General features: G+C 47.4%; 1 protein-coding gene across 5 annotated transcripts in view; it reads left to right on the forward strand.

The window, feature by feature from the left end:
• Positions 1-27,555, forward strand: part of cep128 (centrosomal protein 128) — a 401,773-nt gene that overhangs the window by 324,102 nt on the left and 50,116 nt on the right. For all 5 annotated transcript variants that reach the window (XM_033027567.1, XM_033027570.1, XM_033027569.1 and 2 more), the window contains exon 18: positions 9,321-9,382. In XM_033027567.1, the coding sequence (XP_032883458.1) occupies positions 9,321-9,382 (62 nt within the window). The remainder of the gene's footprint in view (positions 1-9,320; positions 9,383-27,555) is intronic.

The raw sequence follows: 27,555 nt of genomic DNA on the forward strand, positions 1-27,555 counted from the left end.
CAGGCATCTGTGTTAACGTCCATGTATTGATTGTAGCCCAACGATGCAACAACAGCATGAACTGTAGAATCGAACCTCATAGGCAATCTAACACGGCCGTATTGTGCTACCAGCTGGGCCAAGCCTCAGAGGCATACAGTGTGGAAACAGGCCCTTCGACCCAACTTGCCCACGCCAGCCAACAAGTCCCAGCTACACTAGTCCCACCTGCCTGCGTTTGGCCCATATCCCTCCAAACCTGTCCTATCCATGTACCTGCCTAATTGCTTCTTAAACGTTGCGATAGTTCGTGCCTCAACTACCTCCTCCGGCAGCTCGTTCCATACACCCACCACCCTTTGTGTGAAAAAGCTACCCCTCAGATTCCTATTAAATCTTTTCCCCTTCACCTTAAACCTATGTCCTTCTGAGATCAGTCACCGGTCATTGGCAAAATAGAGCGGATTTCATGGGTAGACGCACAAAGTATAAATACTGGCACAATTAAGTCCCAAGGCTTTGGCAAGTGGAAAGTTGAACTAAAGAGCATAATAGTGGGAAGTGTTTAAGAACAAGGTCATTGATTTTAGGTCAGTATTACTTGGAGGGAAGGTTAACCCTAATCTGCCACAGCTAGGATTTGGTGCGGTGCTGGTAATGGCATGGATCAGCCCAATCAATAGACAATAGACAATAGGTGCAGGAGTAGGCCATTCGGCCCTTCGAGCCAGCACCACCATTCAATGTGATCATTGCTGATCATCCCCAATCAGTACCCCGATCCTGCCTTCTCCCCATATCCCCTGACTCTGCTATCTTTAAGAGCCCTATCTAGCTCTCTCTTGAAAGTATCCAGAGAACCGGCCTCCACCGCCCTCTGAGGAAGAGAATTCCACAGACTCACAACTCTCTGTGTGAAAAAGTGTTTCCTTGTCTCCGTTCTAAATGGCTTACCCCTTATTCTTAAACTGTGGCCCCTGGTTCTGGACTTCCCCCAACATCGGGAAGTTTTCTGCCTCTAGCGTGTCCAAACCCTTGATAATCTTTCAATCGTTTCAATAAGATTCCCTCCAATCCTTCTAAATGATGAGGCAAGGTGATTTATTAATAGGCTTGCCTGCCAAAAATAAAGTCTTTTGTTTCAGTTAATCTGTATTTTAGTCCCGTGGAGCCCTGGAGTCATAGATCTTGGAAACAGGCCCTTGCGCAACTTGGCAGCGCCGCCCAACATGTCCCATCTATGCTGGTCCCACCTGCCCGCGCTTGCCCCACATCCCGCTAAACCTGTCCTATCCATGTACCTGTTTAAGAAGGAACTGCAGGTGCTGGAAAATCGAAGGTAGACAAAAATGCTGGAGAAACTCAGCGGGTGAGGCCTTGAGTATGACTCTTTGGGCGACTACTCACGACCATACAGGCTTCACCCCGCGACATGTCGCCAGGGCGTCGCCTGTATGATCGTGAGTCGTCTCCTCAGACGCCCAAAGAGTCTGCTGGATTTTCAACATTTTCGGCGACCTGCAACGACCTATGACGGGTGCTGGCAGTCGCCGAAAAAGTTGCTTAGGTGGGATAGGCCCATTATTAGTGTACGGGGATCGCTGGTCGTCAGGGACTCGGCGGGCCGAAGGGCCTGTTTCCACACTGTATCTCCACACTAACTTCAACCTGAAGATGTTATTCCTGTAATTTGGCATAAAGTCACGTATCTGTGCGCGCTTTCTTCTGGGACAGATGGATATTGAGTGTTAGAGAAAAGCCCATTTATGCTGCATTATTTTCAAGGTTGTAACGTGATGAAATAATTCCCTGATCCAAACGGACTGGATCTGAGAACATTCCTCAGAGGATAAAGCAGTTAAGACTTCACCAGGCTGGGAGATTTGGGGCAAGGGCAGGGAAGGATACATTTTAAAGTAGGTGAACGTGCAAAGGTGTTGTTACCCGTCCAAAAACTCTGGGATGGAAACAAAAGGCAAGACTAACACACAGTGGGTCAGGCGGCATCTCTGGAGAAATGGAATAGGTGACGTTTCGAGTTTGAAGAAGGGTCTCGCCCCGAAACGTCACCGATTCCTTTCCCCAGAGATGCTGCCTGATCCGCTGAGTTACTCCAGTATTTTATGTCTATCTTTGCTGTAAACCAGCATCTGCAGTTCCTTCCAACACAAAGTACTGGAGGAACTCAGCGTTCAGGCAGCATCTGTGGAGAGGATTGACAGACGACATTTCAGGCCTGGACTATTTTGGTTTCGTTTTTATAGTTTAGAGATACAGTGCCCTTCTGCCCACCGAGTCCATGCCGACCAGTGATCCCGCACACTAACACTATCCTACACTCACCAGGGACAATTTACAATGACACCAAGTCAATTAACCTACAAACCTGTTCGTCTTTAGAGCGTGGGAGGAAACCGGAGCGCCCGGAGAAAATCCACGTAGGTCATGCAGAGAACGTACAGACAATCACCCGTGGTCTGCAGTTCCTTCCTGCACAAGGGTTCTGGGATGTCACTCCAAGCTACACTGGGACAGCGATAGAAATGGTGGCCAAAAAGCTCTGTACAGATGTTCCTTTGAGAGAAAGAATCTGATTGTTGCTGCAGCCTGCGGTAATGACCACGGCTGCAAGATTGAAAAGTTTGTTACCGACATGATAAATTCAGCCCCAAAGGCTTATCCTGTCGCTGCACCTTATGTAGGTTGTGTGACAGGTACGCAGCAGAGTTACAGACAGGGCTGAACGAGACAGGCGCTGAAGGTGCTGGTGATGGATACCGTTAACTGCCTGACAGTCGCGGAAACAGGCCCTTCATCCAACTGACTCTGTGCCGACCAGCGATCACCCGTTCACACACTAGTTCAATGTTTAGACAATAGACAATAGGTGCAGGAGTAGGCCAATCGGCCCTTCGATCCAGAACCGCTATTCACTGTGATCATGGCTGATCATCCACAATCAGTACCCTGCCTTCTCCCCATATCCCCTGACTCCTCTATCTTTAAGAGCTCTATCTAACTCTCTCTTGGAAGCATCCAGAGAATTGGCCTCCACTGCCGTCTAAGGCAGAGAATTCCACAGATTCACAACTCTCTGGGTAAAACAGTTTTTCCTCATCTCCGTTCTGGACTCCCCCAACATCGGGAACATGTTTCCTGCCTCTAGCGTGTCCAATCCCTTAATAATCCAATATGTTTCAATAAGATTCCCTCTCATCCTTCTAAATTCCAGAGTATACAAGGCCCAGCCGCTCCATTCTGTGCAGAGATTTAGTGTCGAGATACAGCACGGAAACAGGCCCTTCGGCCCACCGAGTCCGTGCCGACCATCAATACTAACCTATTCACACTAAGGACAATTTTACAACGTGCGGAAGTCAAATAACCTACAAACCCGCACGATTTGGAGCGTGGGAGGAAGCCGGAGCAACCAGAGATAAACCCACGCCGGTTGCGGGGAGAACGTGCAAACTCCATACAGACAACCAACCCGGGTCTCTGGTGCTGTGAGGCAGCAACTCTACCGCTGCGCCACTGTGCCAGCACTGGAAACATCTGGAACTTGTCCTGGAAAAATCTGCAGTGGCCTTAAACAATTGTCACCGGAGACCGATTCAAACTGGCAGAAGAAATATCCTCAGGACAATTAGCAACAAACTTGTCGGAGACTATTATGATACATAATCCCTATTTCTGGGCCGTTCAGGAGGAGAACATTGCAGCATTTATGTGAAAGATATGGCGGCACGGTGAGCACAGCGGTAGAGTTGCTGCCTCACAGCGCTAGAGACCCGGGTTCCATCCTGACTACGGTTGCTGTCTGTACGGAGTTTGTACGTTCTCCCCGTGACCGCGTGCGCCAGGTTCCTCCCACACTCCACAGACATACAGGTTTGTAAATGCCTTTTGCAAACTATTCCCAGTGTGTAGGACGGAACTAGTATAGTCTCGGTGGGCCGAAGGGCCTGTTTTCACATTGTATCTCAACTATACTAAATATGCTATCCTAAATATACTCAACTATACTAACTCAACTAACCTATAATCCAGAAGTCTGAAGAAGGATCTCGACCCGAAACGTCACCCATTCCTTCGTTCCAGAGATGCTGCCTGTCCCGCTGAGTCACTATAGCATTTTGTATCTATCTTTGGTATAATCATTAGGATTGTATGATTCATTCAAAATGACATAATCCCTATTTCCTCAGTTATTGCCTCAATCTAGTAACTTGCAGGTACAAATATGCTTGGCTGTTGAGACCAAATGACTCAGTTGTAATATACAATACACATCAATGATTTGGATGAAGGGATTCAAAGTAACATCAGCAAATTTGCAGATGACATAAAGCTGGGTGGCAGTGTGAACTGTGAGGAGGATGCTGTGAGGATGCAGGGTGACTTGGACAGGTTGGAGGAGTGGGCAGATGCATGGCAGATGAAGTTTAAAGCGGATAAATGTGAGGTTATTCACTTTGGTAGCAAAAACAGGAAGGCAGATTACTATCTAAATGCTGTCAAGTTGGGAAAAGGGGAAGTACAATGGGATCTGGGGGTCCTTGTACATCAGTCTATGAAAGTAAGCATGCAGGTACAGCAGGCAGTGAAGAAAGCGAATGGCATGTTGGCCTTTATAACAAGAGAAATCGAATATAGGAGTAAAGAGGTCCTTCTGCAGTCGTACAGAGCCCTAGTGAGACCACACCTGGAGTATTGTGTGCAATTCTGGTCCCCTAATTTGAGGAAGGACATTCTTGCTATTGAGGGAGTTCTGCGTAGGTTTACAAGGTTAATTCCCGGGATGGCGGGACTGTCATATGCTGAGAGAATGGAGCGGCTGGGCTTGTACACACTAGAGGCAGGAGTTTAGAAGGATGAGAGGGTATCCCATTGAAACATATAAGATTGTTAAGGGCTTGGACACACTAGAGGCAGGAAACATGTTCCCGATGTTGGGGGGCTCCAGAACTAGGGGCCACAGTTTAAGAATAAGGAGTAAGCCATTTAGAACGGAGACGAGGAAACACTTTTTCTCACGGAGAGTCGTGAGTCTCAGAGGGCAGTGGAGGCCGGTTCTCTGGATACTTTCAAGAGAGAGCAAGATAGGGCTCGTAAAAATAGCGGAGTCAGGGGATATGGGGAGAAGGCAGGAATGGGGTACTGATTGTGGATGATCAGCCATGATCACATTGAATGGTGGTGCTGGCTCGAAGGGCCGAATGGCCTACTGCTGCACCTATTGTCTATTGACTATTGTTTTATGACTGTTGGCAGACCATTGTCCCTCCTGGGATGAATAATGTTCTATCGTATCGTATGATAGCGTGTGCTCTTGACTGCTGCAGTTGCTTCTACAAACACTGACTGTAGTTCACCAGTAACGTACTGGCTGTGCGGTGCCCTGGAGTGTCCTGTTGACTTGATAATGGAGCCTCATCCGTCATGTATTGTCCTGCTTTCATCTCCAGCTCAAGAGGCAGGCAGCCAGTATCACCAGATGGACCTTCATATTTTCTAAACCTGCTTTTCATCGCAACGAATGGATCCAACCTGGAGCAGTCGTATATTCCTGAACGATATGAAAGGCTGGTGGAAAGATTTTTCCATTTACCGCAATAACCCCCCAGAGAGCAGATATATATGGGGGTTTCAATCTGTGTAGAGAGGAACTGCAGATGCTGGCTTACACCGAAGATAGACACAAAACGCTGGACTAACTCAGCGAGCCATAAATTCATAAGTGATAGGAGCAGAATTAGGCCATTCGGCCCATCAAGTCTACTCTGCCATTCAATCATGGCTGATCTCATGGTTTAAGAAAGAACTGCAGATACAGGAAAAAATCGAAGGTAGAAAAAAATGCCGGAGTAACTCAGCGGGTGAGGCAGCATCACTGGAGAGAAGAAATGGGTGACGTTTCAGGTCGAGACCCTTCTTCAGACTGATCATGGCTGATCTATCTTTCCCTGTCAACCCCATTCTCCTGCCTTCCCCACGCATACTTGGAATCGTACTAATCAAATTCCTTATACGTTGCAAAACATTCTTGGCTAATAAAATATGATTATGATTATGCTTAAGAAGGAACTGCAGATGCTGGAAAATCGAAGGTCGAAAATCGAAAATCAAGAATCTATCTATCTCTGCCTTAAAAATATCCATTGACTTGACCTCCAGGGCCGTCTCTGGCTAAGAATTCCACATCTACATTCCTCAACCAGGCAGCATCTCTGGAGAAAAGGAATAGGTTGACGTCTTTTCGGGTCGCGACCCTACTTCAGACTTATCGACCCGAAACATCACCAGTTCCTCTTCTCCAGAGATGCTGCCTGACCCGCTGAGTTGCTCCAGCACTTTGTGCCCATCTGCAGGATTGGCAATCTCACTGACACAGGGTGTATGTAAACACCACCATGTTACTGTTATGTCGGCATGGTAACAACATTTTGTTCAAACTTGTTTTTGAATGACAAATTTAAAAAATGTAATTTAATTCAATATTGTTTCTCAAAATCAGATGCCTTCATCTGATCTACACCCCTGCATTCCATGTGCCCATCTTAAAGTCTCTTAAGTTTAGTTTAGTTTAGAGATACAGCGTGGAAACAGCCTCCTCGGCCCACCGAGTTGGCACCGACCAGCGATCCCCGCAGTGTACAGTTTTGGTCTCCTAATTTGAGGAAGGACATCCTTGTGATTGAGGCAGTGCAGCGTAGGTTCAGGAGATTGATCCCTGGGATGGCGGGACTGTCATATGAGGAAAGATTGAAAAGACTAGGCTTGTATTCACTGGAGTTTAGAAGGATGAGGGGGATCTTATAAAAACATATACAATTATAAAAGGACTGGACAAGCTAGATGCAGGAAAAATGGTCGCAATGTTAGGCGAGTCCAGAACCAGGGGCCACAGTCTTAGAATAAAAGGGAGGCCATTTAAGACTGAGGTGAGAAAAAACTTTTTCATCCAGAGAGTTGTGAGTTTGTGGAATTCCCTGCCACAGAGGGCAGTGGAGGCCAAATCACTGGATGGATTTAAGAGAGAGATAGATAGAGCTCTAGGGGCTAGTGAAATCAGGGGATATGGGGAGAAGGCAGGTACGGGTTATTGATTGGGGATGATCAGCCATGATCACAATGAATGGCGGTGCTGGCTCGAAGGGCCGAATGGCCTCCTCCTGCACCTATTTTATGTTTCTATGTGTCTATTAATGCTATCCTATACACATTAGGGACAATTTACAGAAGCCAATTCACCTACAAACCTCTATGTCTTTGGAGTGTGGGAGGAAACTGGAAATATTCGAGAAAAAAACACGCAGGTCACGGGGAGAAGGTACAAACTCCGTACAGACAAGCAACCCTGGTCGGGATCGAACCCGGGTCTCTGGTGCTGTGAGGCAGCAACTCTACCCGCTGAGCCAGCGTGCCACCTGAATGCCCGTATCGTATCCGCAACTACCACCACCCCTGGCAGCGCATTCCAGGTTGGTGGGGGCGCTGCGAGTCGGCTGCCCTGCCAGCAGTGTGTTCGTCATTTCTACTTTTTTTGTTTTTTTTGTGTGTCCAAATGTGTGTTTTAATGTCTCTTGGTGTGTCTTGTGTGGGGGGTGGTGAGAGGGGGTAAAGGGGGAACCGCTTTCGGTCGCCTCCTCCACGGAGAGGAGCTTCTAGCCGCGGGCGCGGCATAGACTTAACATCTGGAGCGGGATCCCTCGCCGGGGATAGCCGGAGAAGAGCTCTGATCGCCGGCCTGCGGCCTGCAATATCCTGAAGCCGCGGTAGGGAAGCGCTGATTCGGGACTTACCGTCCCGACGAGAGGGACTGTACATCTCGCCGGCGGCAGGTTTATGGCCCCGACCACAGGGGAACAATGGAGGAAGACTGACTGTACTTTGTGCCTTCCACCACAGTGAAGAATGCTGAGGTGGATGTTTGTGTTAAATTCTATTGTATATTGTGTGTTTTATTTAATTGTACCGCTGCTAGCAAGTTCATTTCAACTGCACTTTATTGTGTATGTGATGAATACATCTGATTGATTGATTGATTGATTGATTGATTGATTGATTGATTGATTGATTGATTGATTGATTGATTGATTGATTGATTGACTGACTGACTGACTGACTGATTGATTGATTGATCAGGACAATAAAATTGAACAGTCACCTGTTAAGTTTGAGAATAACAGATCAAGAGACCAAGTTAAGAGAGTTTTATTGTCATGTGTCCCAAATAGGTCAATGAAATTCCTGCTTGCTGCAGCACAACAGAATATGTAAACATAATACAGAACAATTCAGTGTGTCTATATACCATAGACCATATATATACACAATAAATAAACAGATAAAGTGCAATAGTAATAATAGACTGTTATTGTTCAGAGCTTGTTTGAAGTTGTGTTTAATAGCCTGATGGCTGTGGGGAAGAAGCTGTTCCTGAACCTGGATGTTCTAGATTTCAGGCTCCTGTACCTTCCTCCCGATGGCAACGGAGAGATGAGTGTGCGGCCAATATGGTGTGGGTCTTTGATGATACTGGCTGCCTTTTTGTGTCCTTTTGTTTCTTAAATTCAGGGCTTTTCTAGACCAGGGTCACTGAGTACATTGTAGCAGGATTCTGTGCGGTTTTTGAATATGAGCTGCAAGCTATTGATTGCAATGGGAAATTACTCATTCTCAGGAATGGTACAAGGATATCACACCTGAATGGCTGAATTTCTTTAGCCAGAGGGTAGTGAATCTATGGAATTATTTGCCACAGAAGGTTGTGGAGGCTAATTCAGTGGATATTTTTAAGGCAGAGATAGATAGATTCTTGATTAGTACAGGTGTCAGTGGTTATGAGGAGAAGGCAGGAGAATGGGGTGAGGAGGGAGAGATAGATCAGCCATGATTGAATGGCTGATTGAACTCGACGGGCTGAATGGCCTAATTTTTCTCCTAGAACTTATGAATTTATTGACAAGTTTAGTTTAGTTTAGAGATACAGTGTGGAAACCTGCCCTTCAGCCCACCTAGTCCGCACCGACCAGCAATCCCCGCACATAAGCACTATCCCACACACACTAGGGACACTTACACCAAGCCAATTAACCTACATACCTGTACGTCTTTGGAGTGCGGGAGGAAACCGAAGATCTCTGAGAAAACCCATGTGGGTCACGGGGACAACGTACAAACTCCGTACAGACAGCACCCGTAGTCTGGATCGAACCCGGGTCCCCGGCGTCGCAAGCGCCGTAAGGCAGCAACTTTACCGCAGCGCCACCGTGGCCGCCCACGGTAGGTGGCCGTATTCCTACACTGATGCCTGTTTCAATATTGTTCTTTAACAGAGTTACTGCAAAAAACGTGTCGGCAGGATGAAGAGATGAGAGCATTGCAGGGACGATACAATGTGAGTACAACGTTTTTCTGGTCAAAGTTAGAATCTAATGGGCCTGTCCCATTTTTTAGGCGACTACAGGAGACTGTGCAGTCGCCACATGGTCACGGGTGGTTGCCGGGTAGTCGCCTTCATGGCCGCGAGGAGTTCCCGCATTCTGGGAACTAGTCGCGGCCTCATTATGGTCGCCGTGAATTTTTCAACATGTTGTAAATTTAGCGGCGACCAGAATGAAGCCGCCATGGAGAGTAGCGAGAATTCTCGTGCCTTAGGTGGGTCGCCAGGAGGTCCTAGTGGGTTGCCCGGTCGAAGGTTCTCGTAGGTTGTAGCCGGTGCTGATTGGTGAATTTCATTGGCTCATTGGGGGAAAAAAAACGTGAGCAGTAGTTTTCAGAATCGAGGATACCCGACCGGTAATATTAAATGTCCGCCGAGCTTCACAGCCGTGTATGATTGTTAAAAGTTGTCTCCACTCCTTCTCCCTTCTTCTCCCCCCTTCTCCTCCCTTCTCCTCCCTTCTCCTCCCTTCTTCTCCCCTCCAGCCTATTTTAAAGGACACTGTGCTTTAGCCGTCTTAATTACAGCGCCAACTTTCCTGTTCATCGCGGTGTGTGTCTGTATCAACTTGGCTTTGCACCGTGTGAATTTCACTCAGACAGCGCTCCCCCCGCTTGCCCTGTCCCCCGCCTGCATAACGGACTGGTGAAGGAAGCGATGTGTGTGTGTGTGTGTGTGTGTGTGTGTGTGTGTGTGTGTGTGTGTGTGTGTGTGTGTGTGTGTATTCCACTCTGACAGTCGCCGTTCCAGTTGCCGGCTTTTCAGGCGACTGCCGGCAAAAATCGCCAAAGTGGGACAGGCCTATAAATGAGACAATAGACAATAGGTGCAGGAGTAGGCCATTCGGCCCTTCGAGCCAGCACCGCCATTCATAGAAACATAGAAACATAGAAATTAGGTGCAGGAGTAGGCCATTCGGCCCTTCGAGCCTGCACCGCCATTCAATGTGATCATGGCTGATCATCCCCAATCAGTACCCCGTTCCTGCCTTCTCCCCATATCCCCTGACTCCGCTATTTTTAAGAGCCCTATCTAGCTCTCTCTAGAAAGCATTAAAAGAACCGGCCTCCACCGCCCTCTGAGGCAGAGAATTCCACAGACTCACCACTCTCTGTGAGAAAAAGTGTTTCCTCGTCTCCGTTCTAAATGGCTTACTCCTTATTCTTAAACTGTGGCCCCTGGTTCTGGACTCCCCCAACATCGGTGTTACGACTCCCGAATGCAAGTACTTCAGAGCCACGTAACACAAGTCAAAAACCAGGTTCAGGTTCAAAAAACAGTTTTAATTATTCATTGGAACACAAAACTCAAACCTGATTTAAACAACCCAGTCAGGGATATGGATAAACCGACAAACAATTTAACAATGCTCCAGCCAGCCACGCCATTGGCCGTCGAACCGGAGATTCCAAAACCTGCCCAAAGAGATACAACCCTGAAACCAAAATACACGAAAACTCTAAGGTCAGCCCTTATCCGTCCCAATTCAATATCTGTTAACAAGGAATGGTGAAAATACACAAAGTTCTATGCCATGTGGTCAGGCTTCCTCGGCCCCCACCAACAGTCTGCTCATCAGTCAGAGTCCACGACGAAGAGAAGAGAATCCTGGGAAGCTCTCGTATTTATACTCAGATGAGTCACCCGTCACCTGACGCAGCTGGGCCAATCGGGTACAGGAGCCTTTAACCCCTCGATTCCAGACTCACAGCCACGAGGCCTGTACTTGGGATAGAAACAGAGAAAGGTAAGTACATAGCATTCACCAGGAGGGAGAGGCGCCTAACACCCCCACCCAAAGATACTGAATAAGTTTCTGAAAATGAACTAAAAAAAACACCACCAAATTTCAGCAACTATTCAGTAGCACAGACATCACTGGCGCGACAATGCATCAGCCAATACATCATCCTTGCCACGGATATGCCAGTCAAATGAGACAACCGCAAGGGAAGCGTCTCCAAAGCCTCAGAGTTACTCAGCTTTCCCTGCGTTACTGCCACAGACAACCGTGCCTCCCCCACATCATCACCCGTGTCAGGGGGCAGCACCACTGCAGCCAAAACATGCTTAATATCTAACAATTTCATTACCTGACCAAAAACCTTCGACATGAAGTTGGTACCTTGGTCACTCTGCACAACCTTGGGCAAACCGAACAACGAAAAAAACTTAGTGAGAGACTTAACAATTGCAGGGGCAGTAATTCTACGCAAAGGGACCACCTCCGGAAAGCGGGTAGTCGCACACATAATCGTTAATAAAAACTTGTTGCCCACCCTTGTCCGAGGTAGAGGGCCCACACAATCAACTAGAATCCGCTCAAACGGCTCACCGACCACAGGGATTTGATATAAAGGCGCAGGAACAATCGATTGGTTCGGCTTTCCTGCCACCTGGCAAATGTGACAACACCTGCAGTGCTGTTTCACGTCCTTTTTCAACCCTGGCCAAAAAAAATTCCGTAAGATGCGGTCATACGTCTTATTGACCCCCAAATGTCCACCCAGAGGACCATCATGAGCCAAACAGAGTATCTCGTCCCTATACCGACGAGGCATCACAATCTGATCAACCACGCTCCAATCATCATGCCCAGATATATCCAAGGGAGACCACTTTCGCATCAGTAAGCCATCCCTTAGAAAATACCCCTTTTCTGTGGAATCCATATCCCCCTCAGGCACTGCGTAGTCGAACAGATCAGATAAACCTGGATCACTCTTTTGCTCCTCAACCAGCCGGTCACGTGACAGTGACACCGGCACATTTCCAGACACTATCCCATCTTGAGATGGAGAAACACCCTTCACAACACAGGATCTATCATCCTGATCCCCAAAAATGCTCTCACTCAGGTCCACCACATCCTCAAACTTCGCCTGGCTCTTAGCCATAGCCCTCGTGACAGCACAAGCTGCGAAGACCTTTGGATGCTGCATAGCCAATCTATCAGGACTCTGCACCATCGGAACAGCCGTCACCTCAGGAGTGACTAAAACTCTACCTCCTGCCAAGTCATTCCCCAAAATCACAGAAACTCCCCCAACGAGAAAACACGGCCGTAACCCAACAGTTACCCGGCCTGAAACCAACTCGGACTCGAGACGCACGGTATGCAAAGGCACTACCATGTCATCCATCCCGAATCCTACCACTGGGACACTTGACCCAACCGATGATTCCCCAGAAAACGGCAGTACACCATCCAATATAAAGGACTGAGTAGCACCAGTATCACGCAAGATGGATACTGGAACTCTATCACCCCCATCCTCTAGAGAAACAAAACCATTCATGATGAACGCAGAATAATTCCTACACTCATCAGACTCAGGCACCTCAGGTACGACAGGTGCCTTCTGTGCACCCACCAAAGCCACAGGCTTTGCATTTTTCTGCTTCAGAACGGGACACGACTTTAACATGTGCCCTCTCCTTCTACAATAGTAGCACACAGGACCTTCATTGTCCTCACATTTCCGTCAACCCTATCAGCTCGGACCTCCCCCTGTATCAACGTGCTGCCACTTGCAGGCACAGAAACAGCTTTGACACTGCCACCGGCGACACCACCACGATCAACCGGCCGTGCACCAAAACTATAGGATCGCCCAACAAAATCAGATTTATGAGTCAATACATACTCATCTGCCAACACCGCAGCCTTAGACACCTCATTCACCTTCTGCTCATTAAGGTAAGTAGTAACCCTCTCAGGGAGACAGTTCTTAAAGTCTTCCATAATCATCAAGGCCCGCAGTAGCTCAAAATCCTTCACTCCTTGAGAAGCGCACCACCTGTCAAAAAGTGCCTCCTTCTCCCTAGCAAACTCCACATAAGTCTGACTATCAAACTTCCTAAAGTGCCGGAACTTCTGCCGGTACGCCTCTGGAACTAATTCATAAGCCCTTAATACTGTAGACTTCACACACTCATAGTCCAGACTGCTTTCAACAGATAAAGACGAGTACACCTCCCGTGCTTTACCCACAAGGACACACTGCAATAGCAAGGTCCACACGTCCCTAGGCCACTTCAAGGACAAAGCCACCCGTTCAAACACTGTGAAATACTTGTCCACATCCTCCTCACGAAACGGGGGAACCAGGCGGATGTTCTTGCTCATATCAAACTCCCGTTCCCTAGAAGAAACCCGGGAATTATCTATTTCTTTTTCCCGCAGCTGAAATTCAGCCCTTTTGGTTTCCTCCTCAAGCTCAAGCCGTTTCATTTCAAGAACATGCATGAGCTCTTTCTCTTTTAACAAAGAGGCAATTCTCTGTGACTCAAGCTCCATCTCCTTCAGTTTAATGATGGCCTCCATGTTCTGAACTGGCTGAACAGAAGGTGGGGGACTGTCTCCACCCTCCACCAACGCAGCCCACAACTCCGATTTAATGGAGTGTTTCTTTGAATGCTTGTCAATAGTCACGGCATAGTTCTCAGCCAGCAAAATCAAATGCTCCTTCGTACATCTATCAAACAACTCCCGACTAGGAGCCTCAACAAATTCTTTCACCTTAAATTCCATTTCTAATGTAGTCCCAAACCACCAGCTAAAACTTGGGCCTTAATGCTACCACAAACAGGGAAGAAAAAAATCCCTCTCAACACACAGACTTCCTCAGTCCAGAAGCCTACCAAAAATACCCCCTAAAAACGTCTAGGGTCCTCAAAACTTAGGACGAGCCCCCATTTTGTTACGACTCCCGAATGCAAGTACTTCAGAGCCACGTAACACAAGTCAAAAACCAGGTTCAGGTTCAAAAAACAGTTTTAATTATTCATTGGAACACAAAACTCAAACCTGATTTAAACAACCCAGTCAGGGATATGGATAAACCGACAAACAATTTAACAATGCTCCAGCCAGCCACGCCATGGGCCGTCGAACCGGAGATTCCAAAACCTGCCCAAAGAGATACAACCCTGAAACCAAAATACACGAAAACTCTAAGGTCAGCCCTTATCCGTCCCAATTCAATATCTGTTAACAAGGAATGGTGAAAATACACAAAGTTCTATGCCATGTGGTCAGGCTGCCTCGGCCCCCACCAACAGTCTGCTCATCAGTCAGAGTCTACGACGAAGAGAAGAGAATCCTGGGAAGCTCTGGTATTTATACTTCAGATGAGTCACCCGTCACCTGACGCAGCTGGGCCAATCGGGTACAGGAGCCTTTAACCCCTCGATTCCAGACTCACAGCCACGAGGCCTGTACTTGGGATAGAAACAGAGAAAGGTAAGTACATAGCATTCACCAGGAGGGGGAGGCGCCTAACAATCGGGAACATGAGATACGGGATAATTGAGAAGAATGGCAAGCGTAAACCAAGGAAGCCTACCCTGCCAGTAGAGTCCCACATCTGACCAATGGTCTCAGATGAATGGAGAATCAGGATACTTAGCCACAGGTAAATCGCAAGTCATAGGTGCTGGCTGTGTGGTGCCCTGGGGTGTCCTGCTGACTCGGTAGCTTGAGCCTCATCCTTCATGTATTGTCCATCACGTCACACTTTCATCTCCAGCTCAGGAGGCAGCCATCTGTATCACCAGATGGACCTTCATATTTTATAAACCTGCTTCTTTCTTCTAAAAGACAGGAGCTAATCTGGAGCAGTCGTACACTCTTGAACTCTGCAAAAGGCCGGTGGAAAGATTTTTCCATTGACTGCGATAACCTCCCAGTCAGCCGATATATACGGGAGTTTCGATCTGTGCAGGAAGGAACTGCAGATGCTGGTTTACACCGAAGATAGACACAAAATGCTGGAGTAACTCAGCGAGTCATAAGTTCATAAGTGATGGGAATAGAATTAGGCCATTTGGCCCATCAAGGCTACTCCGCTATCCAATCGTGGCTGATCTATCTCTCCCTCCTAACCTCATTCTCCTGCCTTCTCCCCATAACCTCTGACACCCGTACTATCCTATACACTAGGGACAATTTTTACAATTTCTACCAAAGTCAATTAACCCACTAACCTGATGTCTGAACAAGGGTCTCAACCCGAAACGTCACCTATTCCTATTCTCCGGTGATGCTGCCTGACGCACTGATTGGGGATGATCAGCCATGATCCCATTGAATGGCGGTGCTGGCTCGAAGGGCCGAATGGCCTAACTCCTGCACCTATTGTCTATTGTCTATTGTCTATTGCGTTACTCCAGCATTTTGCATCTATCCGCACATCTGCTTTTGTATTCTAAATTTTGCTTTACCTTTTAAGAAAGACAAATGCTCTGTGAAAATTCTGGTTATTCCTTGTTCTTCTGTACTAAATGAGCAGAAAATATTACTTACCAAAGCTGGATGAATGTAGAGGAATCAAGAGGATTCAATTGTCATATGTATTGAAAACAGAACAATTAAATTCTTAGGTACACAAAAATGCTGGAGAAACTCAGCGGGTGCAGCAGCATCTATGGAGCGAAGGAAATATTTCGTTTCGGCGACGTACCTTCGATTTTCCCGCATCTGCAGTTCCTTCTTGAACAATTAAATTCTTAGATAGGCACAAAAAGCTGGAGTAACTCAGCGGGACAGGCAGCATCTCTGGAGAGAAGGAATGGGTGACATTTCGGGTCGACCCTTCTTCAGACTAGTTTGGGATAAGGGAAACGAGTGATATAGACAATGATGTGGAGAGATATAGAACAATGAATGAAAGATATGCAAAAAAGTAACGTTGATAAAGGAATGATGATCAGCCATGGTCACATTGAATGGCGGTGCTGGAGTGGAGTGGGTGTTTCGGGAGTTTGCGTTCTGGCACGTTCGTAATGGACTTGGCGGGCTGTAATGAGAGCCTCGGTGCCGGGGGGGTGGGTGGGGGGGGGGGGGGGGGGGGCTGGCTTGGATATCGCTTATTGTACCAATTGATTTGAAGAATTTTAGCTGGTGTTGCTGCAGTGCTTTGAGTTATGTGTGTGTGTGTGTGGGCTGGGATACAGGGCAATAACCGATCAGGAGAAATGTGTAGGAAGGAACTGCAGATGCTGCTTATCGGTGAAGACAGACACAAAATGCTGGAGTAACTCAATTGGTCAGGCAGCATCTCTGGAGAGAAGTCCAGTCCTTCTGTCCAGAGATGCTGCCTGTCCAGCGGACAAAGTTCTATGCCATGTGGTCAGGCTTCCTCGGCCCCCACCAACAGTCTGCTCATCAGTCAGAGTCTACGACGAAGAGGAAAGAGAATCCTGGGAAGCTCTGGTATTTATACTTCAGATGAGTCACCCGTCACCTGACGCAGCTTGGCCAATCGGGTACAGGAGCCTTTAACCCCTCGATTCCAGACTCACAGCCACGAGGCCTGTACTTGGGATAGAAACAGAGAAAGGTAAGTACATAGCATTCACCAGGAGGGGGAGGCGCCTAACAATCGGGAACATGAGATACGGGATAATTGAGAAGAATGGCAAGCGTAAACCAAGGAAGCCTACCCTGCCAGTAGAGTCCCACATCTGACCAATGGTCTCAGATGAATGGAGAATCAGGATACTTAGCCACAGGTAAATCGCAAGTCATAGGTGCTGGCTGTGTGGTGCCCTGGGGTGTCCTGCTGACTCGGTAGCTTGAGCCTCATCCTTCATGTATTGTCCATCACGTCACACTTTCATCTCCAGCTCAGGAGGCAGCCATCTGTATCACCAGATGGACCTTCATATTTTATAAACCTGCTTCTTTCTTCTAAAAGACAGGAGCTAATCTGGAGCAGTCGTACACTCTTGAACTCTGCGAAAGGCCGGTGGAAAGATTTTTCCATTGACTGCGATAACCTCCCAGTCAGCCGATATATACGGGAGTTTCGATCTGTGCAGGAAGGAACTGCAGATGCTGGTTTACACCGAAGATAGACACAAAATGCTGGAGTAACTCAGCGAGTCATAAGTTCATAAGTGATGGGAATAGAATTAGGCCATTTGGCCCATCAAGGCTACTCCGCTATCCAATCGTGGCTGATCTATCTCTCCCTCCTAACCTCATTCTCCTGCCTTCTCCCCATAACCTCTGACACCCGTACTATCCTATACACTAGGGACAATTTTTACAATTTCTACCAAAGTCAATTAACCCACTAACCTGATGTCTGAACAAGGGTCTCAACCCGAAACGTCACCTATTCCTATTCTCCGGTGATGCTGCCTGACGCACTGATTGGGGATGATCAGCCATGATCCCATTGAATGGCGGTGCTGGCTCGAAGGGCCGAATGGCCTAACTCCTGCACCTATTGTCTATTGTCTATTGTCTATTGCGTTACTCCAGCATTTTGCATCTATCCGCACATCTGCTTTTGTATTCTAAATTTTGCTTTACCTTTTAAGAAAGACAAATGCTCTGTGAAAATTCTGGTTATTCCTTGTTCTTCTGTACTAAATGAGCAGAAAATATTACTTACCAAAGCTGGATGAATGTAGAGGAATCAAGAGGATTCAATTGTCATATGTATTGAAAACAGAACAATTAAATTCTTAGGTACACAAAAATGCTGGAGAAACTCAGCGGGTGCAGCAGCATCTATGGAGCGAAGGAAATAGGCGACGTTTCGGCCCGAAACGTTGCCTATTTCCTTCGCTCCATAGATGCTGCTGCGCCCGCTGAGTTTCTCCAGCATTTTTGTGTACCTTCGATTTTGCAGCATCTGCAGTTCCTTCTTGAACAATTAAATTCTTAGATAGGCACAAAAAGCTGGAGTAACTCAGCGGGACAGGCAGCATCTCTGGAGAGAAGGAATGGGTGACATTTCGGGTCGACCCTTCTTCAGACTAGTTTGGGATAAGGGAAACGAGTGATATAGACAACGATGTGGAGAGATATAGAACAATGAATGAAAGATATGCAAAAAAGTAACGATGATAAAGGAATGATGATCAGCCATGGTCACATTGAATGGCGGTGCTGGAGTGGAGTGGGTGTTTCGGGAGTTTGCGTTCTGGCACGTTCGTAATGGACTTGGCGGGCTGTAATGAGAGCCTCGGTGCCAGGGGGGGGGTCTGGCTTGGGTATCGCTTATTGTACCAATTGATTTGAAGAATTTTAGCTGGTGTTGCTGCAGTGCTTTGAGTTATGTGTGTGTGTGTGGGCTGGGATACAGGGCAATAACCGATCAGGAGAAATGTGTAGGAAGGAACTGCAGATGCTGCTTATCGTTGAAGACAGACACAAAATGCTGGAGTAACTCAATGGGTCAGGCAGCATCTCTGGAGAGAAGTCCAGTCCTTCTGTCCAGAGATGCTGCCTGTCCCGCGGAGTTACTCCGTGCCCACTATATCTATGCCCAACATGACATAGATACATAGAAAATAGGTGCAGGAGTAGGCCATTCGGCCCTTCGAGCCTGCACCGCCATTCAATATGATCATGGCTGATCATCCAACTCAGTATCCCGTACCTGCCTTCTCTCCATACCCCCTGACTCCGCTATTTTTAAGAGCCCTATCTAGCTCTCTCTAGAAAGCATTAAAAGAACCGGCCTCCACCGCCCTCTGAGGCAGAGAATTCCACAGACTCACTACTCTCTGTGAGAAAAAGTGTTTCCTCGTCTCCGTTCTAAATGGCTTACTCCTTATTCTTAAACTGTGGCCCCTGGTTCTGGACTCCCCCAACATCGGGAACATGAGATACGGGATAATTGAGAAGAATGGCAAGCGTAAACCAAGGAAGCCTACCCTGCCAGTAGAGTCCCCACATCTGACCAATGGTCTCAGATGAATGGAGAATCAGGATACTTAGCCACAGGTAAATCGCAAGTCATAGGTGCTGGCTGTGTGGTGCCCTGGGGTGTCCTGCTGACTCGGTAGCTTGAGCCTCATCCTTCATGTATTGTCCATCACGTCACACTTTCATCTCCAGCTCACGAGGCAGCTATCTGTATCACCAGATGGACCTTCATATTTTATAAACCTGCTTCTTTCTTCTAAAAGACAGGAGCTAATCTGGAGCAGTCGTACACTCTTGAACTCTGCGAAAGGCCGGTGGAAAGATTTTTCCATTGACTGCGATAACCTCCCAGTCAGCCGATATATACGGGAGTTTCGATCTGTGCAGGAAGGAACTGCAGATGCTGGTTTACACCGCAGATAGACACAAAATGCTGGAGTAACTCAGCGAGTCATAAGTTCATAAGTGATGGGAATAGAATTAGGCCATTTGGCCCATCAAGGCTACTCCGCTATCCAATCGTGGCTGATCTATCTCTCCCTCCTATCCTCATTCTCCTGCCTTCTCCCCATAACCTCTGACACCCGTACTATCCTACACACTAGGGACAATTTTTACAATTTCTACCAAAGCCAATTAACCCACTAACCTGATGTCTGAACAAGGGTCTCAACCCGAAACGTCACCTATTCCTATTCTCCGGTGATGCTGCCTGACGCACTGATTGGGGATGATCAGCCATGATCCCATTGAATGGCGGTGCTGGCTCGAAGGGCCGAATGGCCTAACTCCTGCACCTATTGTCTATTGTCTGTTGTCTATTGAGTTACTCCAGCATCTTGCGTCTATCCGCACATCTGCTTTTGTATTCTAAATTTTGCTTTACCTTGTAAGAGAGACAAATGCTCTGTGAAAATTCTAGTTATTCCTTGTTCTTCTGTACTAAATGAGCAGAAAATATTACTTACCAAAGCTGGATGAATGTAGAGGAATCAAGAGGATTCAATTGTCATATGTATTGAAAACAGAACAATTAAATTCTTAGGTACACAAAAATGCTGGAGAAACTCAGCGGGTGCAGCAGCATCTATGGAGCGAAGGGAATAGGCGACGTTTCGGCGACGTACCTTCGATTTTCCAGCATCTGCAGTTCCTTCTTGAACAATTAAATTCTTAGATAGGCACAAAAAGCTGGAGTAACTCAGCGGGACAGGCAGCATCTCTGGAGAGAAGGAATGGGTGACATTTCGGGTCGACCCTTCCTCAGACTAGTTTGGGATAAGGGAAACGAGTGATATAGACAACGATGTGGAGAGATATAGAACAATGAATGAAAGATATGCAAAAAAGTAACGTTGATAAAGGAATGATGATCAGCCATGGTCACATTGAATGGCGGTGCTGGAGTGGAGTGGGTGTTTCGGGAGTTTGCGTTCTGGCACGTTCGTAATGGACTTGGCGGGCTGTAATGAGAGCCTCGGTGCCGGGGGGTGGGTGGGGGGGGGGGGGGGGGGCTGGCTTGGGTATCGCTTATTGTACCAATTGATTTGAAGAATTTTAGCTGGTGTTGCTGCAGTGCTTTGAGTTATGTGTGTGTGTGTGGGCTGGGATACAGGGCAATAACCGATCAGGAGAAATGTGTAGGAAGGAACTGCAGATGTTGCTTATCGTTGAAGACAGACACAAAATGCTGGAGTAACTCAATGGGTCAGGCAGCATCTCTGGAGAGAAGTCCAGTCCTTCTGTCCAGAGATGCTGCCTGTCCCGCGGAGTTACTCCGTGCCCACTATATCTATGCCCAACATGACATAGATACATAGAAAATAGGTGCAGGAGTAGGCCATTCGGCCCTTCGAGCCTGCACCGCCATTCAATATGATCATGGCTGATCATCCAACTCAGTATCCCGTACCTGCCTTCTCTCCATACCCCCTGATCCCTTTAGCCACAAGGACCACATCTAACTCCCTCTTAAATATAGCCAATGAACTGGCCTCACCTACCTTCTGTGGCAGAGAATTCCAGAGATTCACCACTCTCTGTGTGAAAAATGTTTTCCTCATCTTGGTCCTAAAAGATTTCCCCTTTATCCTTAAACTGTGACCCCTTGTCCTGGACTTCCCCAACATCGGGAACAATCTTCCTGCATCTAGCCTGTCCAACCCCTTAAGAATTTTGTAAGTTTCTATAAGATCCCCCCTCAATCTCCTAAATTCTAGCGAGTACAAGTTAATTTAATCTCCTCTTCCTGCACGTGAGCCATATCCCTCCATTCCCTGCATATCTAACCTTTGGCAGCACAGTGGCACAGCAGTAGAGTTGCTGCCTTACAGCGCCAGTGACCCGGGTTCGATCCTGATTACGGGTGCTGTCTGTACGAAGTTTGTACATTCACCCTGTGACCGCGTGGGTTTTCTCCAGACGCTCTGGTTTCCTCCCACCCTCCAAAGAGGTTTGCAGGCTAATTGGCATGGTAAAATTGTAAAACTTTCCCCAGTGTGTGTAGGATAGTGCTAGTGTGCGGGGTTCATTTGGCCGGCACGGACCCGGTGGGCCGAAGGGCCTATTTCCGCGCTGTATCTCTGAACTCTCACTAATCTAAACTAAATCTCCTCTGCCTGCATGTGGTCCATATCCCACCATCCCTGCTAATCTATCCAAAAACCTCTTAAACACCACTATCGTATCTGCCTCCACCACTACCCCTGGCAGTGCGTTCCAGGCACCCACCACCTTCTGTTTAAAATAACGTGCCTCTCACATCCCCCTTTACCTTTTCCCCTCTTACCATAAAGCTCTGGACTTTCAAGACAGAGCAAGATAGGGCTCTTAAAGATAGCGTAGTCAGCGGATATGGGGAGAAGGCAGGAATGTGGATGATCAGCCATGATCACATTGAATGGCGGTGCTGGCTCGTACAGACAGCACCCGTAGTCAGGATCGAACCCGGGCCTACTCCTGCATCTATTGTCTAATGACTGGTCTACAACAATCCATCCTGGTTCTGACTGTCTATCCTGTCTGCATCTCTCATAGTTTTCTACCAGGTGTTCCCTCAGTCTCAGACGTTTGAGAGAAAAGGCTTGCTTCTGTAGGCCACGTCTTGGTACAGGTCTTCAAAATGCTCTTTTTTGATAAAAAGCTTTCCTGGTGTTCAGGACGTATTGATGAATATTATCATTGGCAAGAATTAATATCAATATCAATATTAATTTCAATATCAGTGCGGCACAGGTGGTGCAACGATAGAGCTACAACCTTACAGCGCAGGAGACCCAGGTTCGATCCTGACTATGGGTGCTGTCTGTACGGAGTTTGTGCACTGGAGCCCACAATGGTCCTTATGTTGGGCCCTGATTGTTCTGAACCTTTTCATAGCTCTAGTCTCCCTCTCCCCTGACTCTCAGTCTGACGAAGGGTCTCGACCCGAAACGTCACCTATTCCTTTTCTCCAGAGATGCTGCCTGTCCCGCTGAGTTACTCCAGCATTTTGGGCCTCTATCTTTGGTGTAAATCAGCATCTGCAGTTCCTTCGCACGCTTGAGCCTTTTATTGTTGGGGAATGGTTTATGAATGGCCTTTAAACTTTTGTTTTTTGGTGGAAGACCCATCCTTCTGCACACCTCTTGGTAAGACTCAGTGATGTAGTCGGTATTGGTTTATTGTTGTCATTCGTACGGAGATACTGTGAGAAACTTTGTTTCCCGAGCTATCACACCACACATGAGTAGAATCAAGCTAGACATATGTACAACAGGCTGTGGCAAAGAGAAAAATACCACAGTGCAGAATATAGTATTAGAGCACTGCAGTTGCAGAAAACGTGCACATCAAAAAAAGTGCAAGGACTGTCATGAGGTAGGTTGGGAGATCCAGACTGTACCCCCGGCTTATGAGAGGACAGTTTCAGAGACGACCGTGAGGAAGAAGAACTCGATCTTCACCAAGATCTTGAACTCGGCAGTACGTGCTTTCACGTTTTTGTGTCTTATCCTTTGAGCGGCACGGTGGCGCAGCGTTAGAGTTGCTGCTTTCCAGCCCCAGAGACCCGGGTTTGATCCTCACTACGGGATGCTGTCTGTACGGAGTTTGCACGTTCTCCCCATCGCACAAAGGGTGGTGGGTGTATGGAACGAGCTGCCAGAGGAGGTAGTTGAGGCTGGGACTGGCGCAACGTTCAAGAAATAGTTAGACGGGTACATGGGTAGGACAGGTTTGGAGGGATATGGACCAAACGCAGGCAGGTGGGAATAGTGTAGCTGGGACATTTTGGCCGGCATGGGCAAGTTGGGCCGATTGGCCTGATTCCATAGCTGTATGCTGTATAGTCCGGATCTCCCAACCTACCTCATTACATTCCGTGCACTTATTTTTAATCTGCACTTTGTTTGCAAGTGGAACGCTCTAACACTGAAACCCTGCGTTGGTTTTCTCCGGGAGCTCCGGTTTCCTCCCACACTCCGAAGACGTACAGGTGTGTAGAATAATTGGCTTCGGTAAAATTGTAAATTGTCCCTAGTGGGTGCAGGATAGCGTTCGTGTGCGGGGATCGCTGGGCGCCGCGGACTTCGGTGGGCCGAGGCGCCTGTTTCCGCACTGTACCTCTAAGCTAAACTAAACTAAAATCCTTCACTCCTGCCAGCTGTTCTTTGCAGAGCCCCTTCAAGATTGCTCAATGTAAGAACCCCCCTGATATATAAAATCTGGAAGTTCACCTCACCTCCATCCACAGCTTAAAGGGCCAGTCCCACTTTCACGACCTAATTCACAACCTTTTTTACTCGTGGACATTTTTCATCAGGCTAGAAAAACGCCCCGACCTACTTGATGCCACGAGTACCTACGACTAGCATCACGACCTACCCACGACCAACCTACGACCTCGTGACGACCATGCTGCGATTATGAGTCAAGGGCAAACTCGGCAGAGGTCGTGAATTAGGTCGTGAAAGTGGGACAGGCCCTTAAGGCTTCAAACTTTCAATGGAGAGTTTCCTTGTTTTAACTAAAGTGTAATTCTGACTTCTCGCTGACAAGGCACCCAATTTCAGTCTCATCAATTTCTTAGAGGCCTCTGAAATATGTCTGTCTGCTCAACTGTAATTCTATTTAGCCTGCTTTCTTCTCCGCAGAGCACCTTGACACAGCGTTGCAGAGTCACGTCAATTATACAGCTTCATCTCCTGTTCTTTCAGAAATAATGGGCATGCTTTTTTTTTAACCATCAACAATCAGCCTCCCCAATTTCCTGATGTCCATTGTGTGTTCAAAGCCTCTGTTCCAATGGTTTCAGAAACATGTCACCCTGGCATCTTTTCATCTTTTTGAAATCACTTAGTATTCACTGTAAAACTATTTTCTGTACAAAAAATCGACCTTTTCCTTGGAGAAAGAAAGTACTTGTTATCTAAGGGATAAAACAATAATGTTATTTTTTTAAAAGAAAGCTTTTTAGCCACATATTTTACACGATGAATGCCATTTGAGTTTGAGCAGTTTATTGTCACGTGTACCGAGGTACAGTGAAAAGCTTTTGTTGTGTGCTAACCAGTCAGCGGAAAAACTATATGTGGGAAGGAACTGCAGATGCTGGTTTACACTGATGATAGGCAGAAGATGCTGGAGTAACTCAGCGAGACAGGCGGCATCTGTGGAGTGGAGAAATGGGTACCGGGTCTGAAGCAGGGTCTCGACCTGAAACGTCACCCATTCCCTCTCTCCAGATATGCTGCCTGTCCTGCAACACCACCATTTTGTGTCTACCCTCAGCAGAAAGATAAATCGACCCATCCACAGTGTACAGATACAGGATAAAGGGAATAACGTGATTAACATTTAGTGCAAGGTTACGCCAGTAAAAAACGATCAGATAGTCCGAAGGTCTCCAATTAGTTAGATGGTAGGGATGTGGGGAGAAGGCAGGAACGGGGTACGGATTGTGGATGATCAGCCATGATCACAATGAATGGCGCTGCTGGCTCCAAGGGCCGAATGGCCTACTCCTGCACTATTGTCTATTGTCTATTGATTCAGTTGCCTGATAACAGCTGGGAAGAAACTGTCCCTGAATCTGGAGGTGTGCGTTTTCACACTTCTGTACTTTATTCCCGATGGGAGGGGGGAGAAGAGGGAGTGGCCGGGGTGCGATTCATCCTTGATTATGCTGCTGGCCTTGCCGAGGCAGTGTGAGGTGTGAATGGATGTCTAATCATAGATTGGTACCAATTTCATATTTATCGATGACGTAGGAGGAGTCCATTTTTGACCGTTTTTAGTCACAAAGCAATCCTATTTGGCACCGAAATAATTCAACTAACATAGATCAGAACACAGTGCAGCACAGGAACAGACCCTCTACGGCTCACGATGTCTGTGCCGAACATGAAGCCAAGATAGGTTAACCTGCCTGCACGTGATCCATATGCCTCCATACCCTGCATATTCATGTGCCTTCCGAAAAGCCTCTTAAACGCCACTGTCGTATCTGCCTCCACCACCACCCCTGGCAGCGCGTTCCAGGCACCCACCACCCTCTGTGGTGAAAAAAAAAACTTGCCCCCACACATCTCCTTTAAACGTTGCCCTTGCCACATTAAAGCTGCGCCCTCTCGTCTTTGACATTTCATCTTTGGGGAAAAGTTGTTCTGACTGTCTATTTATGCCTCTCATTTTCCATAATCCGTGCACCATCATTATTAGGGGCCTCTATATAACGGATATAGGTTATAGAGGCCAGACTACTGTCCCAACAGCAATCAGACACCACTGTCTTTTAGAACACAGGCTAATAGTTACTCTGCGGGAGGTCTTTGACATTGACATTTAGTTTAGTTTAGTTTAGTTTAGAGATACCGCGCGGAATCAGGCCCTTCAGCCCACCGTGTCCGCGCCGACCAGCGACCCCCGCACAGTAACACTATCCTACGCGCACTAGGGACAATTTTACATTTTATACCCAGCCAATTGACCTACAAACCCACACGTCTTTGGAGTGTGGGAGGAAACCGGAGCACCCGGAGAAAACCCACGCAGGTCACGGCGAGAACGTACAAACTCCGTACAGACAGCACCCGTGGTCAGGATCGAACCCGGGTCTCTGGCGCTGTGAGGCAGCAACTCTACCGTGCCGCCATTTGTGTAATCATACTCTGTTAGACCATGTAGCAAACAAACCTTTAGTATGTTTAGCTTGCAGGAACAAAAATACTATTTTAGCTGTGAAAAACAATTTTGTATTTGAAAACAACTCGTTCTTTCACAGAGTGACCACTAGGTAGTTGGAACTTACTCGGTTAGCACGGACAATCGGCAACAATGGACACCATCCCCCCCTCTCTCCCCTCACCGTGGTCTGTCCATTATAACAAGAGTTACCTGGACTCAGGTTAACGGGAAATTTATTATCCAGGGACCGTTGCACGAAGCGTTCGGGATACGCCAGACGAGAAATCTCCTCAACCTCCGTTCCCAGTCTGAAGAAGGGTCTTGACCTGAAACGTCACCCATTCCTTCTCCTCCAGACATGCTGCTGCCTGACCCGCTGGGTTACTCCAGCATTTTGTGTCTATCTTCCGTTCCCAGTCTCCGTCCCTATCTTGGTCAAGAAGATCACTCGTGCTCCGAATTCTGCTCATTGTTGGGGATTAGCCACTCGGTTGAGGCACAATCAGCACCTGCTTTGATCAGTCGTTTTCACACCTTACATGCTCTTTGCACCCCTTCCATAACTCCAGTTTCCCCCTCACCTGATTCTCAGTCTGAAGAAGGGTCTCGAGCCGAAACGGTACCTATTCCTTTTCTCCAGAGACGCAGCCTGTCCTGCTGAATTACTCCAGCATTTTGTGTCTGTCTACCATTTCAGTTCAGTTTAGTTTATTGTCACGTGTACTGAGGTACAGTGAAAAGCTGTTGTTGCGTGCTAACCAGTCAGCGGAAAGACAATACATGATTACAATCCAGCCATTTACAGTGTACAGATACATGATAAGGGAATAACGTTGAGTGCAAGGTAAAGCCAGCAAAGTCCGATCAAACATAGTCCAAGAGTCACCAATGAGGTAGATAGTAGTTCAGCACTGCTCTCTGTTGTGGTAGGATGATTCAATAGACAATAGGTGCAGGAGTAGGCCATTCGGCCCTTCGAGCCAGCACCGCCATTCAATATGATCATGGCTGATCATCCCCAATCAGTACCCCGTTCCTGCCTTCTCCCCATACCCCCATATTTTTAAGAGCCCTACCTAGCTCTCTCTTGAAAGCATACAGAAAACCCGCCTCCACTGCCCTTTGAGGCAGAGAATTCCACAGACTCACCACTCTCTGTGAGAAAAAGTGTTTCCTCGTCTCCGTTCTAAATGGCTTACTCCTTATTCTTAAACTGTGGCCCCTGGTTCTGGACTCACCCAACATAGGGAACATGTTTCCTGCCTCTAGCGTGTCCAAACCCTTAACAATCTTATAT

Source organism: Amblyraja radiata, chromosome 9 (assembly GCF_010909765.2).
Source record: "Amblyraja radiata isolate CabotCenter1 chromosome 9, sAmbRad1.1.pri, whole genome shotgun sequence".
NCBI classification, from domain to species: domain Eukaryota; kingdom Metazoa; phylum Chordata; class Chondrichthyes; order Rajiformes; family Rajidae; genus Amblyraja; species Amblyraja radiata.